At 39.3% G+C, this 19,555-nt stretch overlaps 2 protein-coding genes across 2 annotated transcripts; both read right to left on the bottom strand.

Annotated features, from left to right (window-relative positions):
* Window positions 1-233: 233 nt before the first annotated feature.
* soat1 (sterol O-acyltransferase 1) lies at window positions 234-6,229 on the bottom strand. The gene is given in 17 exon segments (XM_068591398.1): window positions 234-587; window positions 589-629; window positions 744-889; window positions 1,054-1,189; window positions 1,305-1,403; window positions 1,499-1,596; window positions 1,699-1,828; window positions 1,936-1,981; window positions 2,066-2,150; window positions 2,287-2,365; window positions 2,678-2,963; window positions 3,117-3,224; window positions 3,379-3,438; window positions 3,615-3,763; window positions 4,444-4,502; window positions 5,552-5,685; window positions 6,122-6,229. Coding segments are annotated over 16 exon segments (1,689 nt in total). The 5' UTR covers window position 5,685; window positions 6,122-6,229; the 3' UTR covers window positions 234-553.
* Window positions 6,230-8,236: 2,007 nt separating this feature from the next.
* si:dkey-21p1.3 (collagen alpha-3(V) chain) lies at window positions 8,237-15,388 on the bottom strand. Its single transcript, XM_068591119.1, has 25 exons — window positions 15,308-15,388; window positions 14,156-14,263; window positions 13,856-13,909; window positions 13,653-13,760; window positions 13,400-13,450; window positions 12,978-13,031; window positions 12,819-12,872; window positions 12,650-12,703; window positions 12,395-12,502; window positions 11,809-11,862; window positions 11,671-11,724; window positions 11,495-11,548; window positions 11,304-11,357; window positions 11,162-11,215; window positions 10,816-10,869; window positions 10,681-10,734; window positions 10,546-10,599; window positions 10,448-10,465; window positions 10,271-10,333; window positions 9,946-10,104; window positions 9,691-9,817; window positions 9,484-9,590; window positions 9,042-9,122; window positions 8,741-8,950; window positions 8,237-8,389 (listed from the first exon to the last, which is right to left on the bottom strand). Exons 4-25 carry the CDS (start codon window positions 13,728-13,730, stop codon window positions 8,237-8,239), a joined length of 1,749 nt encoding a protein of 582 aa, XP_068447220.1. The 5' UTR covers window positions 13,731-13,760; window positions 13,856-13,909; window positions 14,156-14,263; window positions 15,308-15,388.
* Between the last annotated feature and the right edge of the window lie 4,167 nt (window positions 15,389-19,555).

Below are 19,555 nucleotides of genomic sequence, written 5' to 3' on the forward strand. Positions count from 1 at the left end.
TCAATGTGTCAAAAGCCACTCTCAATTTCCTCTTCAGAGAAATGAACTGCAATCTTGAAGCCATAATACAGAGGCTACAGTTTTGAATACAGTCATACAAAACATCATGTTTCAAAAATAAATCTTATTGGCAGTGAAAATAAATAACATTGAAAAGCTTTCAAAACATTCTGAAATTATATCTGCAAACTTTGTTAAATATTAACCATTACTGCATATGTGAATGATGTTTGTTTGTATTTCGCTGCCACGTCATATTGGCCACTATCATATTGGCACAAGATTTCAAAGGTGTTCAAGGCAAAGAGAGTACATCTGAAAAATAAATAGATAAAAAATATAAGAGTTCACATGGGATTTTATGTGAACTTGTAATTTTGTAGTGTTTGTTTTCGAAAACATAAAACAAGCTCGTAAGGCATTATTGTGACTTTTCTGTCAGAATAAAGAACATTTTTGGCACTGAAACAAAACAAAGTAGAAAGATCAGAAATCATAACAGTAACAGAAAGGCTGTTCAGACATTCTGATGAGTGATGATTGTCAGCAGTTGTCACAGCTTATAAGAGTCCTCCGTCAGGCCTCTGACAGCTCCAAGATCGAGGCCTTAGTAAGTCAAGGAATGAAGGCTGAAATTAAAAAATAAATACTTATGAAGCGAAATGTGTGTTCAGGCTTCAGGTTGGCAAAGCAACTAACTTCAAGCTGAATTACTTCACACAAACCAATGCTGCTTGAGTTACCTCCTTCAGGGGGCAGTAGCGCTGGGCATACCACTCGAGGGAGTAAAGACAGATAATAACCCCTTGGCCCAGGAAGAGGGCCGTCCACATGATTATATTCCAGATGGGACCTTTCCTTTGGTCATGTAGAATGAAGTTGAACATCACTGTAAGAGGGCGAAAAATGAAGATGAATGTTAGAGCATAATAAAAAGATAGACATAACATTACAAGAATATTGTTTTGGTCATAAGCAGATAGGCAGATTATTAATACTTATTAGATTTAGCTGAAGATTCAAGCGAGAGTGAGAATAGGTCTTGTCTCTTACTTCCAAAGCACATAAAGAGGCAGAAGAGGACGGGATAGAAGAAACCAAAGCAGATTGCAAGGATGTACTCGTGGACCACGGCAGAGATGGTAAACACAAACAGCATGGCGACTGGTCTGAAACGCTTCCGAGACATCTGGAACGACAACATAGAAAAGAAGAGGACATTACTAAATAGTCAATAAATCCTTATAAACCAGCTGGTGTTCTTAAAAAATACAAAGAAATGCATCAATAGCAAAACCACTCACCCACAGGAAGTCCCGGTACACATAGTAGTACAGCCAGTCATGCACCACTACATTCCAGGTCCGATAGTAATTAGCAAAAGAGGTTGAGTTCCACCAATCCTGTGATGTCAGATCAAAATACATCAAATTAAGTATAAAGTACAACATTTACTTAAATAATATTTGGCTGTGGCTGGCAGTGACAGAACAAGTACCTTGTAAAACATCCTGTCGGCAAATCGGAGCATCTCACCAAAAGCATTAAGCCAACAGTGGAGGAAGGCAAAGAATCCTAGGAAGAGAATCAACACTCCTGCAAATAAAGACACACAAACATGTTTTACTTTGAGACTAAGTGAGATGAAGGGGTGAATTAAATGAAAGGCTATTTGTGGGTCAATAGGGCGGGTCTTACCTGGCAAGATAGAGTTAAAGACACAGAGCACCATGGCTCTCAGGTCAAACAGCTGCAGACTGATGCTGCGGAACTGAGGGATGCACAGCCGCACAAACACGTAATAGGCATAAAACATACAGCCTAGTACCTGTGGGGTGAGAATAGATTAAATAGTCAGCAAAAAAAAAAAGGCTAATAGCTTGTGCTTGCAATTGTAAATAAATATCAGTGTTGAAATATGAAAGAGGTGAGGACCTGAAGTAACTTTGTGGCTACGTAGCTCCATCTGATCACTGGGCTCCTGCATTAAGTGAGACACATTATTTTACAAAACACATGAGCTACTGCATGAACAAAGACACAAACAATGAGAAGAGCTGGTCACCTGGGGTACTTGTCTCTGTAGATGAGTGTAGGTGCAAACAGAAAGTACAGATACTGGGAGACTTGAGGGATCACTGGGCTCGGGCCTGAAGAGGAAAGGAGAGACTGCTTATCAGCATAAAAGGACGAAAGGAAACACAGCAATGAGAAAGAAATACATTTCATGACACAGCAAATGGGAACTGGACATTGACATGCAGAAAATAAAGGGAAGTGACATACTGGTCTTTTCTTTGGCCCAGTTCAGAACTCTTGGTACATTCTCCCTGACAAAGGAGTAGGCTTTCATCATGAGACGCACCTGGAATTAGACAAATAACAAAAATAGCAGCTATTACAACTTTTTCCTTATAGTCATATCAAGAAGGGAAGGCCAAATTAAATATATTCCAAAAGGGTACTTAAAAAAAGATTTTTGTAAGTCAAGAATAACGTCCAACAAATCCCTGCTCAACTTAACAATACACTTGACTTTAATAACAGACTTGTTTTAACATGCTTCTAATTTGTTTGTTCATCAAATTCCATTGTAAACTTTCATATTTTTTAGTGTTAAATTATGCCATAACCAAATTTCCCCTTGGCAATGAATAAAGTATATATTCTATTCTACCTGTTCCAGGATGATGATGAAGCAGGATGCAGGCGGGAAACTGTTGGTCACCACCACATATGTAGGCAGGAGTCCCACACCCACAGCTTGGTAGAGCAGGAATACAGCGCCAAACAGCAAACTGCACCACCTGGGGTGAGCGTAAGACCCAGACTGGGTCTGCGCCCACAGGTAGAACAGCGAGTAAGGGACCAGCACCACAGACAGGAACATGCAGATCCACGTGCACACCACCAGAGGGAACTGTCCAAACGCAAAGACCAGCAGGTCAAAGTGCAGCACCAGTCTGAGGCAAAGGAGATAAAGTAGAGAGGATAAACCTGAAGCCTCTGCTCAAGACAGATTATCTAACCAAAATGGAAATTGACAGCAATTTAAGGACTTCAACAAAAGGTTATTAAATTCATATGGCGTTACACATAGCAGTCCTTGACATTACCTGCCTTCATCGATGACATCCACCACTAGTGTACTGAGGATGAAGAGAAGGAGCAGGGCTATAAACATGTGGTAGATAGTCCGGATGTGGTTCACCTCAAACAGCTCACTGTAGAGTAACAGAGAGTCGGCGTTTAGACTATGCACAGCGACGCTGATGTTGACAAACAATCTTCGAGCAGCATGTATCTAAATTAAGTGCACCAAAATAAATAAATGTTTCATTATATTTGCATTTTTTTTAAATCAACGTGTCACCTTACTCTAAGAGGGATCTGCGACTGACAAACTGCTTGCTCTCGCCGTGAGGAGGCCGTAAATGCCTAAAAGAAAAAACAGAGGGGCATAAGTGACCAGCAAATATATTCTCCTGAGAAAAAGTGTGTGTATGACCAGGAAAGAAATAGGGAAAGTTTGTCCTATGTGCTGAAACGCCACACATCTGGTTTTCAGTGCTTTAGTTTGCTTTAAAAGGCTGGTAGCAGTTGAAAGGCAGCACCTGAGTTTGCTCCTCTCCTTTTCTGACAGCGGCGGCGAGAAGACAGCAGGCATAGGTGCCGGCTCCAGGACGGCCGACTCCTCGATCAGACTGTCCATGAAGTCATTGACCTGGCTGTCAAATTGATGCATCAGGTCGCTCTTCAGGTACTGAGCAAAAAGATGTAGGAAGAGTTATCGTTCAAGGTCTTCAAATACTTGATAAATGTGGAATATTTTGTGTTACAGTCACATTTAATACCATAGTTTGTGGAAAAGATTTTCTCAAGTGACCTTGAACCCACTGAAACACCCATCATCTTATTTCAGACATTTAGGAGAAAAACCTTTTTAAAAAAAGGCCAAGATATATTTTATTTCAATGTTTGAATTAATTTCAATATCAACTGTTTTTTCTGAGTCATCAAACCACCTTCTTAAGTTTACAGATATTACATATTTCTTACTGTCCGAACATCTTCAAAAGAAAGTAAATAGGATTTTATGATTCTGCTCTTAGATTGAGGTTTAAATCAATCTTGCACAGTTTTACAAAGTTTCTCAACCAACGTCTATCCAAGTGCAAGAACTCATTAAATCATAAATCCACCCAATAATTAAAGTGAGGGCAAAAAGACTACTACCGACTGAAATATACTGTATGAATGCATTAAAATGCACTTTACTCTTTACTGTGGCAGTGTGTCAATCTAAACTAAAATATTAATTAAAAAGAGCAGGATGACTAAACATTCATTGGATGAAACCTTAGATCACATTATAAGTGTCCCATTACCACATTCTAATATGAATCTTTTTTTTTTTCAAATCGAAATAATTGATTTACTAACTTCTGCTTTTCTTTTCAGTTGTAGCTTTTTGCTGATCACCTGTTCCACTTCAATTCTTCCTGGAATTACAACAAGAGAACACACAAGTCTGAGCATGTCCTTCCATCAGACTAATATCTTTAACTGCGGGGAAGGCCTGGAGCCGATCCCAGCTGACATTGTGTGCACCCTGGAGAGGCTGCCACACTATCGCCGGGCTGGCACACAGAGACAGACATCCATTCACACTCACATCGACCCCTACGGGCAATCTCGAGTCATTAATTAAGCAAGGCTGCATGTCTTTGGACTGTGGGGGGAAGCCGGAGAAAACAGTCCGAGCATATGATAAAATTACATTTAAAAAAAAACATTGTCAAAATGCTGCTTTGTAATCCTCTAATATAATTATAAAGCTTAGTACTTGGGATGCACCCACATTAACAACAGAGCTCACACAGTTGCCAGGTTACCTCGTCTTAGCAGAACTTTCACCTGGTAAATGTCGAACATCTATTTACACAATGAAAAACATTTGGATAAAAAAGTACTCTACAAAATTGTCTATCTGTTAAGCGTTTGAGAAGATGGCACATTAAAAGAATTCACTCTGCTTTTACATGAAATTAAAATCTGTTTTCAGTAACAACTGCAGCCAAATACATGAGACTTTTTTTTAGATTTAGATTTTAGATCCAATGTTGCGAAATCCAAAATGGGACACACCTTTGACATCCATTTGACTGTTGGGGTTAAGGTTATTATTGTTTATTCGACTTAGACAGTTAAGAGAGTTATTGAAATATATCACACAACGACAAGCAGCAGGAGTGCTCCACCCAACTTATTTCACCTCCCAAAACATTTTTTTAGTGGTCAATATTTTTTTACTCTAAAGACTGGAGATTTGAAGTTTTCCAAAGACAAGTCAGACTGGTTTTACTGTGCATTGACATCACCTCTGGATCGTCCTGATTACCCACAGGTCACGTCATAGAGAACAAGCATCATCACATGGCATGCCTTCACTGACTAATACATCCAGGGAAATTGATTAGAATTGGGGGGGGGGAAAGGATGTTGACTGGGGTTGAATAAACATGCACAATACAAGTTGAGATGTTCTTACCATTGCTGGTAACGCGGTTACCTTCATTGCCTTGCTGGTGTTGTCCCAGATTACATTCCCCATTTGAATCAGGGAAGGTGGGAATCCGAGGGACTGCTCGGCGGCGGAGGACGCTGTCATCCCCACTCTCCATCCTCAGGGGAAAAAAATGACACTTAATTAAATGTACACATTACAAGTAAAGGGTGTCATGTCTCGAGGACCTATGCAGGAGCCACACGGGTGAAGAGTGGACGATCAAATCACTCTCACATGACACGAGCACGCGGCAGACGGCTAACAGTTTCGTTAGCTCCCGCCGGCTGAGAGCCGGAGAGTCGGTACATTCACGAGCCAGGACACACACTCACACACATACACACACACGTTTCAACTCCCCGTCCACCTGGTTGAACGTGAACGCAAACGTTGCTCTTGCAGCAAAGCCTCTTCCTGGAGGCACTCGCGAGTGCTAGCTGTGCGGGTTGAGTCAAATTAGCGCCACTTGTTGACGTCCATCGGGAGGAACAGGTGAATAGAAACTGGGGAGGAAATGTCCAAATGCTTTGCGCCGACTTCCTGGTTACTTACTCGCTTTAATGCGCCGGGTGCGTTCCAGTCAAGTCGACCTCAGACGAGTTAAAACTCCTTAAATCACAACAGCCTGGGCTGCTGCTCACCTTTCCCCATCTTTTAAACAGAGCAGATGAGGAGCAGGGCAGGCGACGCTGATTGGTCGAAAGTATCTCCTCCTTTTGACGTCACCACGCCCACGGTGTTGACCATTGCTGACTTGAGACAGTACTCATCGGTGTGCTTGATGACTAATCAAATAAATTGCCACGCAGACCAAAATTGAACAAAAAGTACCTTTTAGAATTGCTATTTCTTTTAAAAATAAATCACACTGGCTGAACAGTTAAAAGTCTCTACACACGACTATCAGCATGTAATATATGAGTACTCCAACTGACTGTGTGCAGTACATGATTCACACTGTTTCTTGAACTATGACACGCTTCCTGGTTTGCTGTGTGGTCATTTAATCAAACACTAAATTAGTTATTTTATTGGTTCATTTGATAGGAACAGATGTCTATTGATCAAGAGAAATACAAAAGTAGGCCCCGTGTAAGGCCCTCTTTCAGCTGAAGTAATGTCCTTAAAACTACATTTTGATCCAGGGAACCTGTTCAAGACCTGACTGAACTTGTCATATCACATGATACTTTTTATTAGAACATATCCCTATATTCCCAGAAAAGGTTGAAATTGATCAAATTACCATTTGTCCCTGGGGCAGTGTGGAAATTGCCTGCTGTGTCTTTTTTTCTCCCTTATTTCAGAGGTGTTTACAAAATAGTATAGGCTTCTTTCTCAAATTCTGAAAAAAAGCTGTTTATTTAAGAGTAAAATATTAACTTTGTAAAACTGTTTACCAACTTTATTGTCTCACAAACGTAAAGCCACTGATGGAAACAATGAGTAACACAGGAAAACTTATGTAGTCCCAACAATTAAATTACACATTTTGGTAATTTGTGCACGATCATCTCATATACAATCTTTACACCACAGGTGCTTTATGAGATAAGAAAATAAATACTGCAAGAGCAATGCTATTCAATAAAGGCATACTAATTTGAAATATAATCGAATAAATTGCAATTAAGTAAAGCATGATGGGTCTCAAATCATGAATTCAAAATGGTCTTATGAGCTAAGTGTGGCAAATACAATTAACTGCAAAGACACAGGGGTGCATTTATAAAAATGACCAAAAGCATCTTGAGTGGATTTGAAAGGGAAGGGAGTTAGGGGGTCTTAATGCGGTAAAGGCAGTCATACCAGTACAATTCTCTGTGTCTGTTGGAAGAGACCCTGTGACGCAGGCTATTCAGCTGCCTGGCTGCAGGCAACACACTTTGTGATGTGTTATAGTCATACGAAACTATTGAATGTTCCCATGTTCACCATATTAAAGAAGAACAGTTACTTCTGAACCTCCTCGAACTTGGACTCTTGTGAAGTGTGTATTAAAACGCATCCTCTAAACACATTATTATTATACATTATTTTACATTTGGGGTAATTATGTTTTCTATTGTGACATAACAGCTTGGTATGTTTTGTGTTATAAGTAGAAAACTTGAATTTGATTGGCATAAGTTCTCACACATTATGTAGTTACAAATACATATGACATTGTGGTATACAGTTTAATGGTCACAGAGGAAGAGAATCTGCATTACAATCCAAATTTGAGAATAAATCCAATTTAAATTAAGCATCTACTAAATGGTACATGCAGACTATATCTAGAATACAACACATGCACATAACTCAATTTCATCTTACGTGTTTAAAGTCAACATTTTATTTTAATTGTGCTTCATATCATCTCCCTGTGAGGATGATTGAGACACAAATTCACTGAGCTAGGATATAAACACTGTGAGTACATTTCATATGAACAAATACAATGAGGTGCTACCTAAACATTTAAAAAACAATTTATATAATGCTTCATATAATAACATTTTAATAAATATATACAAAGAGCAAAAATAATCCTGATCAGCTGTTTATGGAAAATACCTTGACATGATATATCCCAATACTTTCTATATAAAAGCGATATTTACAGTTCATCGTGCATAGGCTCACAAACAAAACACACACACACACACACGCACTCCTCAGAGGTCACAAGAAGCAGAGGGGTCCCAGGACAACAGCAATTTCAGAGACGAGGGGAGATAACGACCTCATCTCAACACCCAGATCTCTAACAGGAAGTAATTCCATATCACCTCGATGAAGCTCCGTGCTCCCTCGGACCATCACAACCACCTCCTCCTGCAGAATGATCAGACAGAAGAGAGATGATTAGAATTAGATTTTTAGCCTATTGCACATCTTGGAAGGATTTATTATACAGCCGAGAAGGTTCTCCAACCCTTTTCCTTTGGAGACCCCCTTTATATATATATATATATATATATATATATATATATATATATATATATACATATATACATATATACATATATATACATATATATACACATATATATATATATATATATATATATATATATATATATATATATATATATATATATATATATATATTTTACAGTTAGAGAAGGCTGAAAAAAATGTTTTTTTAAATTTTTTTAATTTGACAAAATATTTTATACATCTTACCTCGCATCCCTTTCTGGACAGCGTGGTAACGTGTGAAATGATTTCTTTGCCAGAGTCTCCCAGGATGTGAATAGTCCTATTGGCTGAATTAGTTCTCCCAGCACCACTGGGATGGTTTGTTGTACAGCTGACAGTCATGTGCTGGAAAGATGTCTGGCTGTGTAACTTCAGAAACCTCAGCTGGACGACATCCACACCAGCATAATCAAACTATTAGAGACAGAAATCATTCATGTCAAGTCTGATGAAACGGCTCACTGACGCCTGATGCACTAAATCAAATCACTCCAATAGGTGTTACCTTGTTTCCACGAGGCTGCTGACTGAACCACTGGACAGACATTTTAGATTTCTTCTTTTCTGGTTCCCGACTTAATTTTATCTAAAGAATAGAATATTAGCAATGTTTTAAAGCCATCATTTCTGCCATCTTATTTGTATATAAACATGAAAAAAATCTCTGATTACTAGTACTTTTCTTTCCTCTGAGTTATTTTTATTAATGTATGCTGATTCCCATACTTGAAGTCATCATATTTTAAGACATTTGAAATCATTGTTGTGGGAAATTGAGGCAATCCCATCTGGCCAGCATGTTTAGTGTGTTGTATAACTACACTCTTATGTAAGACCATTGGATGATATCATGCTGTTGTTGTTGTTAAAAACAAGAGGAAGAACTTGGAAGTGAGCACAGCCCTAAACCTGCCAATGTTAACCCTTGTAGGTGAACATGAGTGTACCTGCGGCTGTACAGGGTCAATGCAGGTTGTTCCTCCAGCTGTGAAGTTACAGAAGACCTTCACAGCGTCAAAGGGACAGCCTTGGTTGGGGTCCATGTAAAAGTAACCTGAAAAATAATCAAATTGAATGTCTGATCAGTCACATAAATTTAGGGTACAGAGTATCGTCAGAAGCAGATTTACATATGAACCTTTTCCGACCCTCACCATCAATCAGATGTGGGTGGATGAGTCCTAGCTCGTAGCAGGTGGTGGCGGGGTCCTCTTCGGTTCCCTGAGGCCGGCCGAGCGTTTCCTGATCTACTTCAGACCATCTCCTGGACACCGGCCTAGGCTGAGACAGAGGTATCCATCATTCAGTCATTCAACCATAGTACAGATTGTTGAATATAAAACAGAATCTAACACAAAACAAGATGATTGTTTCAATAAAGTGTGTATAGGAAGAAAGCTTGTACAAACTTTGTGTTGTCCTTCTCTTTGCTTCAGGAGGCCGGCTCTCACATTTTCCAGTTTTGATCTGGTTTTGAGCCTTAGCGCATTGTTCTGACCGGGCTTTGGCTCAGGTTTTGAGCCTCGTCTTTGTGTAGCTCTGCGCTCACCAGGTGCACCTGGTTTTCCCTGTGAAACAAATGACTTTGCTTTAAGAACATGGTACAAACCTCAGAGAGAATGAGCAGTATGCACAGCGTCTAAAGGGTCTTTAACTCAGCAGTATGTTACAGTGAACAGTGTCGATCAGGTCAAACCTTTTTTTAAATTATATTGTGAGAATGAAATGTCTTACTGGAGGTCCACGCTTGCCCTTTACTCCATTTGTTCCTCTTTGGCCTTGGACACCTTTAGCTCCCTGAAAAGGCCCAAAACACAGTCAGGGTGCTGATTTCTTTTTTAATCTTAAACAGAAACAAAAAAACTCTGTGACCAGATCAGTTCCAAGAAGACCCCAAAAACGGTCTCTCACCTTCTTTCCGAGCTGGCCCTGTAACAGAGACAGAACAGAAATAATTCAATATAATGTTTCAGAAACTATTCATGTAGCAGAATATTAAATCAACGTACAGTGAGTCCAAGGAAGCCTTTTCGCCCACGTGGACCATGAGGACCGACATCCCCCTGTCAAGATCAGCCAGATGATTAATAACCTCACTACCTGCTAAAAACAATGTGAAAAGAAATGTTCAAAACATAACTTACCTGCTTTCCTTTATGACCTCTTAGACCTTTCAGCCCCTGCAAACCAGGATTCCCCTAAAATAGAAGTTCCAATTGTCTTAGACAAACTTAAATTATGCATATTTTGAGTTGAAGTAATTTCATATTTGCGATCACCTTGAGCCCAGGTGGCCCCGTTAGTCCCAGCATTCCCATGTCACCTGGGAGACCCTATAGGTGAAGAAAAGAAAGCGAGAATGGTTTGAAACTTCTTCTAACACATTCATGCACATTCATGAGCAATGAGATTGTAATTTTCACCAGATTTCTAAAAGGTTTGGCCGAGTGTAAAATCCTGAAGCTGTGCAACTGAACATTCACAATCGTGCGTCTGCCCAGTGATTGGGAGCCACTTCAAAATGTAATGAGTTCTTCAACAACCTTCACCCACTTACAGACAGTCTCAACACCAGAAAACTCATCCAGTTGAGGAGAGGTGGAGTACTGTGTGTCTGACTTTTACCTTCGGACCAGAAATTGCAGACTCGCCCTTCTCTCCTCTCAGTCCTGGAATACCCTGTATCAAGACCAGCGATGATGATATTATGTTTAGTCTTTAGTCTTTTAGTCATCTTATTATTATGTTACTGAACAAACTTGTTAACCTTTGGCCCAATTGGTCCAGGTGGTCCTTGTTTTCCTTTTGGTCCAGCTTTACCCTGAAAACACAACCGGTAAGAGACATGTTAAATAGCAGCACGTGAACTATATAAAATAAGATATACACATAGTGAACATACTGAACATAACATTGTGAGTTTTATTTGACATTTAAATAAACAACATAACATTATACCTTAAACCCTGGTTCTCCAGTGTTTCCCCTGATCCCAGGAGATCCAGGTTTTCCCTACAAGAACACACGTTTTGAATGCATTTAATATCCCAAATCTGTAAACTAAGCCAGCATAGATTTATAAATTGTTTTATGGTTCAGGGTGGTACATTATCCTTGTTTATTCTGGAGTTTACCATTACGCCCGGCCCGCCAGGAGATGAAGGAGCTCCTATGAAACCTATGTCACCCTTTGGGGTGAGCAGAGGAGGGACTCAGTTTCGTAAAAAGGTTGAACAACTGTCTAAATTGCAGTATGCAACATTTTTACTTACCGGATCGCCTTCATTACCCTCAACCCCAAGTAAGCCATCCAAACCGCTTAAGCCCTGAGGACAAGATCACATGATGAGAAACCAATCGTCAACTTAAATCTCACTTTGACTTTTGTGTGTGCTAAACAGCTTATCAGCGTGATATTTTTGCTTTGCGTGTTATTTTAATTTGAGTATATGAAATGAGCGGTGATTTCCGGTCGCGGTAATGGATACACAAATGTATTTAATCTGTCACAAGGGATACTTGCAGGTTTTCCAGGTCGTCCAGCTGATCCTGGTCTACCAGGCAGGCCTTCCTCTCCCTACAAAATGGAGTTCATTAGATGAGTAAAACACAATACTAATTTTTAATAAAATTACATGAAGTGACGGGAAGTGCTTTTCTTAGAAAGTGTGAATAAAATGGTGTGAATGGAAACATTTTTTATTTTTATTTCTGAACTTACATTCTTTCCAGGAGCTCCTTTGTTTCCTTTACTTCCTGGCTGCGCTCTTTCCCCCTTTATCAAGACATTATCTCCATTATGACAATTTGTTTCTGCTTCATAATTTTCATCGGAGCTGAGCGAAGACTTCCTTTTACCTTCGGCCCATGAATTCCTTTAAATCCTGGAAGCCTGGGAGGACCAGCAGGCCCAGGTCGACCTTTAGCACCTGGAATGCCAATGAACCCCATCTTCCCCACCGACCCCTAAAAAACAGTCACACACACAAATAACACCATAACATGACCTCTATTTACTGAAGACAAAGAACTAATAAAATACCAGATCATTGAGTAACATTGAATGATCTAATCAGAACCCAATTCTTCTTATGTTATAATGTGCTTTCCCACCATTGAGCCTCTGGTCCCATCGTTTCCTTTTGCACCCCTTTGACCTCTAATGCCCTGGGGATTACAGATGAACAGCGCGTCGCTGTGGTTACATCTTTACGCATAGCATTAAATATGTTTAACCACACTCATGATGGAACAACGCAACACGTAATGAATGACATCCCACCATGTCTCCTTTGACGCCTCGAAGGCCGAGCTTGCCCGTCTCACCGTGACTGCCCTGTATTGCACAAAAACACCGCAGAGTTGGCATGAAATGATGAAGTGAACTCCTTCAGCTGGTCAGATCACAGCATTTCTCTGCATCCGAATGAACAAGTCACACCTTCGGTCCAGGGATTCCAGCTTTGCCCTTAACACCTTTCTTTCCTGGCAAACCCTGCAAAGACATGAATAAAGTCAATTAATAACAATTAAGGATATAAAAAAACAAGATTTTAAGTCTGTACATTTGTTTTGCTCATTTGTTTCATAGCAGTTTCATGCACCGTTTCTAATCATAATTTAAACAACCATGTCTTTGACACTGAAGTGTTCGTAACCATAAGGAGAGACTGCATTTGCTGCTATCGAGTGGTTCTAATGTTTACGCTGCTACAGAGTTACAAATCAGGGTGTCCTGGATGCAAATAAGTTGAAACTTTCAGCGCATAAAAAGCCAACATTTGTACTAAGCCATAATAATTATTTCTCTTGAATATTATGTGCTAAATATGTTCATGCCACATTACATCTAATAACACCTACTGGTGTCGAGGGTCCAATTTGTCCAGCTGGACCTAAACTGCCAGGAGGGCCCTGAAAGGAGAGGGTGTAAAACATACAGTCTTTATTATTGTAACAATAGAATATGAAGCATATCATATTGAGTGTAGAATACAAACATTCATAATATAGCCGCGTGTCACTGACAAAAACATCAAGCTCATAATAATTGGTGTTAATTGTCATTATACAGAATTTTGGACATCATTAATCAAAGGATCCAACTGCTACTAACAGTGTGTCCCTGGAGCCCCTTCTGGCCTTTGGCCCCCGCGGCCCCAGTGTTGCCCCCTGGTCCGAACTGTCCGGGCATGCCTGAAGCACCTCTGGTACCTGGCTCACCCTGTGGAAGCATCATCGTAATCGTCACACATTTCGGCCTCGAAACCAAACTTTGACCGGAGCACAAGGTCAAGTGCAACAATACTGCTGACTGACCTTGAGCCCTGGAGCTCCTTGTTTTCCTCTCTCACCTGGTGAACCCCCGTCTCCCTGCAAAAGAGAAGGGACAGAGCAGAGGGGATACATTGTGCTATTTGCATTCAAACTTCCAAAATATTCAGCACACTCCAGTAGGTCTCCAAAGTCTGTATTAATATTTCAGACATTAGTGTGAAAGAGCCGCCTCACTTTGGGATTTTGAGGATGATTCTGGTGATTTTTCAAAGCAGAAACAGACAAGGATGCAAGGTATTGTCATAATATTCTAGTAAACTATACTGCAGAAATGCAGTCCACCTGTTTCCCTGGTGGCCCCTTTGCGCCGTGTGGCCCTTGGTTGCCTCTGTTGCCATCAGCCCCTTTTGGCCCTCTCTGTCCAGGAGACCCAGTGTTTCCCTTTTCACCCTAAAAAAAAAAGGTTTACCAAATGTTCTTGATACATTTATGTTCCATTCTACATGCGGGGTGTGTGTACTCAAAGCACTGGAAGAGTGGCGCTGAGGATGCTGTAGCACACTCTGCTGGATATATATATATATATATATATATATATATATATATATATATATATATATATATATATATATATATATATATTCTATTTTTATTTTGTATGTATCTGTCATCCCTGCTCTTCTTTTATTTTATTTGATTACTTATCTTGTGTGTTTAGTTTATTCCATTGATGTTGTTGTCTGTAAATGTGGGATGCTACTTTGACAAAAAAATTTCCCCTTGGGGATTAATAAAGTACATATCTATCTATATGAGTAGTGCAATCTGGACTGGTTGGTACATTGTAATCGCTCTGAAATCGAAAGAAAAACACACCTGCAACCCCCCTACAAGAGGGTTGTTGTGAGTTTGTAATTGGTGAGAGAATTCCATTGTCCTAAATTAACGCTGGAGAAAGGAAGTCATGATTATTGAGTAAAGAGACCGAATAGCTTGTAGCTCCGTCACTGCGAGCTAAACACTCAACAAAGTCACAATTGTTTACTGTCCTGGCTCCTCGATGGTGGAGCGAGCTCCCATTGGCATCAGGACAGCAGAAAGTCTCTACGTCTTCCACCGCAAACTAAATACTCATCTTGTCTGACTATACGTTGAATAAAGACAGTCGTAGCATCACTTTGGCAGCACTTAGATGGCTCTTACTAATAGCACTTTGTAGTTTGTCTTTAATGAGGAAATTGTACTCTCTTGATTCTTGTTGTTCTGAGTTCCTACACACGATTGAATGCACTTATTGTAAGTCGCTTCGGATAAAAGCGTCAGTTAAAAGACATGTAATGTAAATGTAATGTAATACATTTTTGGTGGCAGCATCTCCAGCTCAAATCATCTTCCAACGCATATATGTATAATTGTATGGTGCATTTTCATAGAGTTTGTAATGACTGTTAAGAATTTTTTGGAAAAAAACACTTTTTATTTCACAGAACTCACAGATAGGCCTTGTTTTCCAGCTGGCCCCTCAGGTCCCTTTAGACCAACTGGACCCTGAACACAAAACCACTGGGTTACTCGTACACATGATCAAGCGTAACATAAGGCTTAGCCAAACCTGCCGACTGCATAAGCCTCTACTCCGGTGTTTTTAGAAAATCTGACATTGCAGTGTCTTTGCATTGAGTTAAATAAGAAAAGATATAAATCAAATCTGTGACAGGCACAGTCTAATCAATCTACCTCCTCACCATCGACACCAGCAACTCCCTCTTGCCCCAAAGCCCCTCTGGATCCCTGAAGAGGCAGAAACAATTGAGTGATGAATCCTTGAACTGATTGTTTTTTGAACAGTTTCAAAGATCGGCCCATCACGACGCTATTTTTGTTAACAGTATTTCTAAAGCATATTCCGTTTCATACTCCGTATCATAAAAGCTTTACCATATCTCCTTTGACACCAGCTGATCCAGATATTCCCTGGGGTCCATCTTTACCCTAAATATTGAGAAAGTAAAGCAAAACTTGCACAAAAAAGACATTTTCTGCTCTATAACATACTCTCAAACTCATCTTGGTGAGCTTGATACTTGGAGCACCAAGTTTGGTCTACCTTAAATGCACTTGTGTTATATTTACAAATAGATACATGTAAAGGCTGCGTGTGTGTGTTTATTTCATTTGTACAGCATAAATGTAGAATGTAGTTTATATATATATATATATATATATATATATATATATATATATATATATATATATATATATATATATATAAACTACATTCTACATTTATATATACATATATATATATATATATATATATATATATATATATATATATATATATATATAAAAAATACATTCTACATTTATAGTTTGATGCACAAGGAATAATATGTATGTGAATCTAGTCAAACTATGATTGAATAGTTACTGTTTTTAAGGTATTTGTGCAGCAGATTTTCTTCGTCATGATGGATTCCACAAGAAAATTTAAAGTGTATTATTACAGACAGCAAGAACAATAACTCTGTTCACAATGGAACATTTCTACCTCCGAGGTGCAGTTAGTTCTCAAAGACAAATCTATCGAAAGCAACAATATAAACAATCATTTCCATATCTAATGCATCTTTTAAGACAGGTATTATAAAACAATGACGAGGAGGACAATTCCCTGCCTGTACAACCATGGTAGTACAAAAATAGATTATTTGGACGTCTGATTGATTATGATCAGCCTCTCTTCTTTCAAAGACAATCCACAGACCATAAAAAAATTATCTTAAATCTTGTGATGCAGCCTTTTTATGTTTCCAAGAATATCCAAATGAAACAAAACACTCCTTGTTCACTCATCAAGATTACACTACTGTCAGCTGCTGTCACAAGAGGCCTGCCAGCCAATAGATAAGCACTCAAACGTTCGTGGCTTTTTCATGGCTTACATTTTGACGTGTCAAACTAAAGTGTGACTAAGAATAGTGCTGACGGTTTACTGATGTAAGAAGATTGAATTGTGAACTTGAACATTGCACTGAGCTAGTTTTCATTTCACTGTAGTGAGCTCATGCCCGACATGACGTTTATATTTGACAACAAAACCATCAAGATAAACTTACTGGGTAACCTGTAACTCCAAATAGGCCAACTAGACCTTGTGGCCCCTGGTCACCTGAAAGGCCACGGGGCCCCACCTCCCCCCACGGTCCTATGTTACCCTGCACACCCTGGAGGAAAGAAAACAAGATATAAACCTTTTGTGTATCAAGACATATTGGAGGTCACATCAGGTTTATTCAGGTATATCATTCACAATGTCCCAATTGGCTTTACAGTCCCACAGCAGCTATGGTTCTCAACAAAAACAAAGCTTTCTGGGAGAAATAAATTCACAAAATCTTTAATACGTAAGGGAAAAGGTCAAAATAATCTTGTAACGTAAGCTTATTGTTGATTGCAGAGTTCCATGTACGAGTATGAGTTTCAATTGCACAGAAGTGTAGCTGTAGTCACAAAAAAACTATTAGAAAAAGCACAACGTGGTCAACTAACGATCAATTAAAAACAACATTAAATGTTGCTGACAGTATGTTTGGAGCAGGTATATTATCAAGCCTTAGACTTGACGTAAAGCTGAAGATACAACAGCAGCACCATGACAAAGTGACTTCTTTCTTTTTAAAAACACTTCTTCATGTAATATCTCCTGAGTTTGTTTGCATTTAATGCTGAAATAAGCAAAAGTGACACAAAGTGAAGCAGAAACTGAAGCACATCTTGAATTTCCAATTGTATCAAATCTCATCTCTGTGACCGATGAGTAGGAGACTCTCGTACAATCACCAGACAAAATGTATTAAAGTCAACCACTTCCTTTCATGAGGAGACTTGTCGGTCATTGTGGGACAATATTTTAGCAATAAACAGAAATTGACTTAATGAATGAGGAGGTAAAGGACTGAATGAATGAATATATGAATAGATGGATGAATGAATGCATGGATGTGTTTGGAATGAATGAATTATTCTTACAGGAGATCCTCTGTATCCCCTTGGTCCAGACAGACCCGTCTCCCCCTGAGCACAGAAAAACAGCTATTTTGAAATAAACACTTCCGTTTGATTAGATACATTAGCGCTTATAATGTATACAATTGCAGCAGTGAAACTAATAACAGGAAAGACATCACTTACTGAGCGGCCTTGTTTCCCGTTTGGTCCCTCCTCACCTCTCTGGCCCTTCAAAACAAATATACCGAGGTGAACGTCACATTGCAAAATGTATCCCACGAGCGAGTTACGAAGTGAACACATTCGTCCAATGGGACAGAATGATGAATCTTATAATACCGACCGACATGTAATTTGATTAAAATGCATGTCTTGAGAAATGTGAAGATTTTACCTTTAGGCCTTCATTTCCGGCTAACCCTCCAGATCCTTCTTTACCTTTAACCCCCTGAAGAAACCCAACCGTCCATTAATCTCAACATCATCATGGCTGCATTAAAAATATCCTATTGTGCCACTTCTAGACATTTAGAGCCCAGTTATTCCAAATGATTGCCCAGCATCATATTAAAGAGCCAGATGTTGATGTTATAACCCACTCTCTCTCCTGGCTTTCCTGCTGTTCCCTTCATCCATCTGCTGCCAGCTTCTCCCTGTGGATTCACACAAATGTACAAATGCTCTGTTTGCACCACATACTCATATCATCTGAAATGCCTAACCTACAGAAATATGGTTCGTGAATGTATGAATAACTGTTAGCTTCTTGCCATGCTGCAACTCCTCCCATCTACATTCAACAGAAATGAGATCTACTTTTGTTCCATTCAATAAAAAATGAAGAAAAAATAAAATCCCATTTCACGTGAGGAAACAAAGGTGATTCAACTCACACTGTTCCCTACGAGCCCTTGTAGGCCAGAAGCTCCTGTTTTCCCAGGCAATCCCTGTGGAAAATATTTAAGAGACTATCAGTTATCCATTTGTGACACAATAAAGCGAGCAAATGTACTTGTTCAGTGTTTATTATAGAGGGAAACTCACTTTTAGTCCTGTGGGTCCGGTGTCCCCATTCATTCCATTTGAACCAATGTGTCCCTGACAGAAATATGATATTAGGTTATTACTTATCTGAACCTATTCTATGTTACTTCTGATGTTATTGAGTGGGATTGTATGAGATGCTTTTTCCAAATGGAGTCTGGCAGTTTTGAGTTTTGAACAGAGCATATGGATACTAAAGCTTCAGTTCTCTGTCGGAAAGGCGGCAAGGTAGAGCAGTGAAAGTATTCTAAATATAGCGTACACGGAAACCAATATTGATTTTTCTTTTTTTTTTTACATGGTCCTTTTTTTAGAAGTCTTAACACATTCTGCAGCTGCCCCCATCCACAGCAGTACATGACTTTGACTTTGTGTGGTAACTGCTGTCCACTTAGGGGGCGGGCTGACCGTCCTCTATGACTATGGATGCAAACCCTTATATAATCCCACTGAAGAATAATATAGACATCTAGTTGAATAAAGAGAACACACAATTGTAACTTATAGAATATATATAGCTGGCTGCTTGGGCTTCCTAATATTGGGATACTAATCAATAGTGTATTTTCAGTTTGTGCTGTATATCTCCATGATTACCAATTCCTCAGCCAACACATTAACATTCTCACTTTGTTGCTTTTGAAAAAAATGTCCAGCATACACAACATTATGTAGAGGTCAATTCTA

This window comes from Clinocottus analis, unplaced genomic scaffold (genome assembly GCF_023055335.1).
Source record: "Clinocottus analis isolate CAN_PGR_092001 unplaced genomic scaffold, fCliAna1.0.p SCAF_25, whole genome shotgun sequence".
Taxonomy (NCBI): Eukaryota; Metazoa; Chordata; class Actinopteri; order Perciformes; family Cottidae; genus Clinocottus; species Clinocottus analis.

Coding starts and splice junctions, on each gene's coding strand:
- si:dkey-21p1.3 (XM_068591119.1), bottom strand. CDS start 13,730: ATGCCCGGACAGTTCGGACCAGGGGGCAACACTGGGGCCGCGGGGGCC. Junction 12,704..12,818: donor GAGGCGTCAAAGGAGACATG/GTGGGATGTCAT, acceptor TGTAATCCCCAG/GGCATTAGAGGTCAAAGGGG. Junction 11,358..11,494: donor CTGGAGAACCAGGGTTTAAG/GTATAATGTTAT, acceptor TTGTGTTTTCAG/GGTAAAGCTGGACCAAAAGG.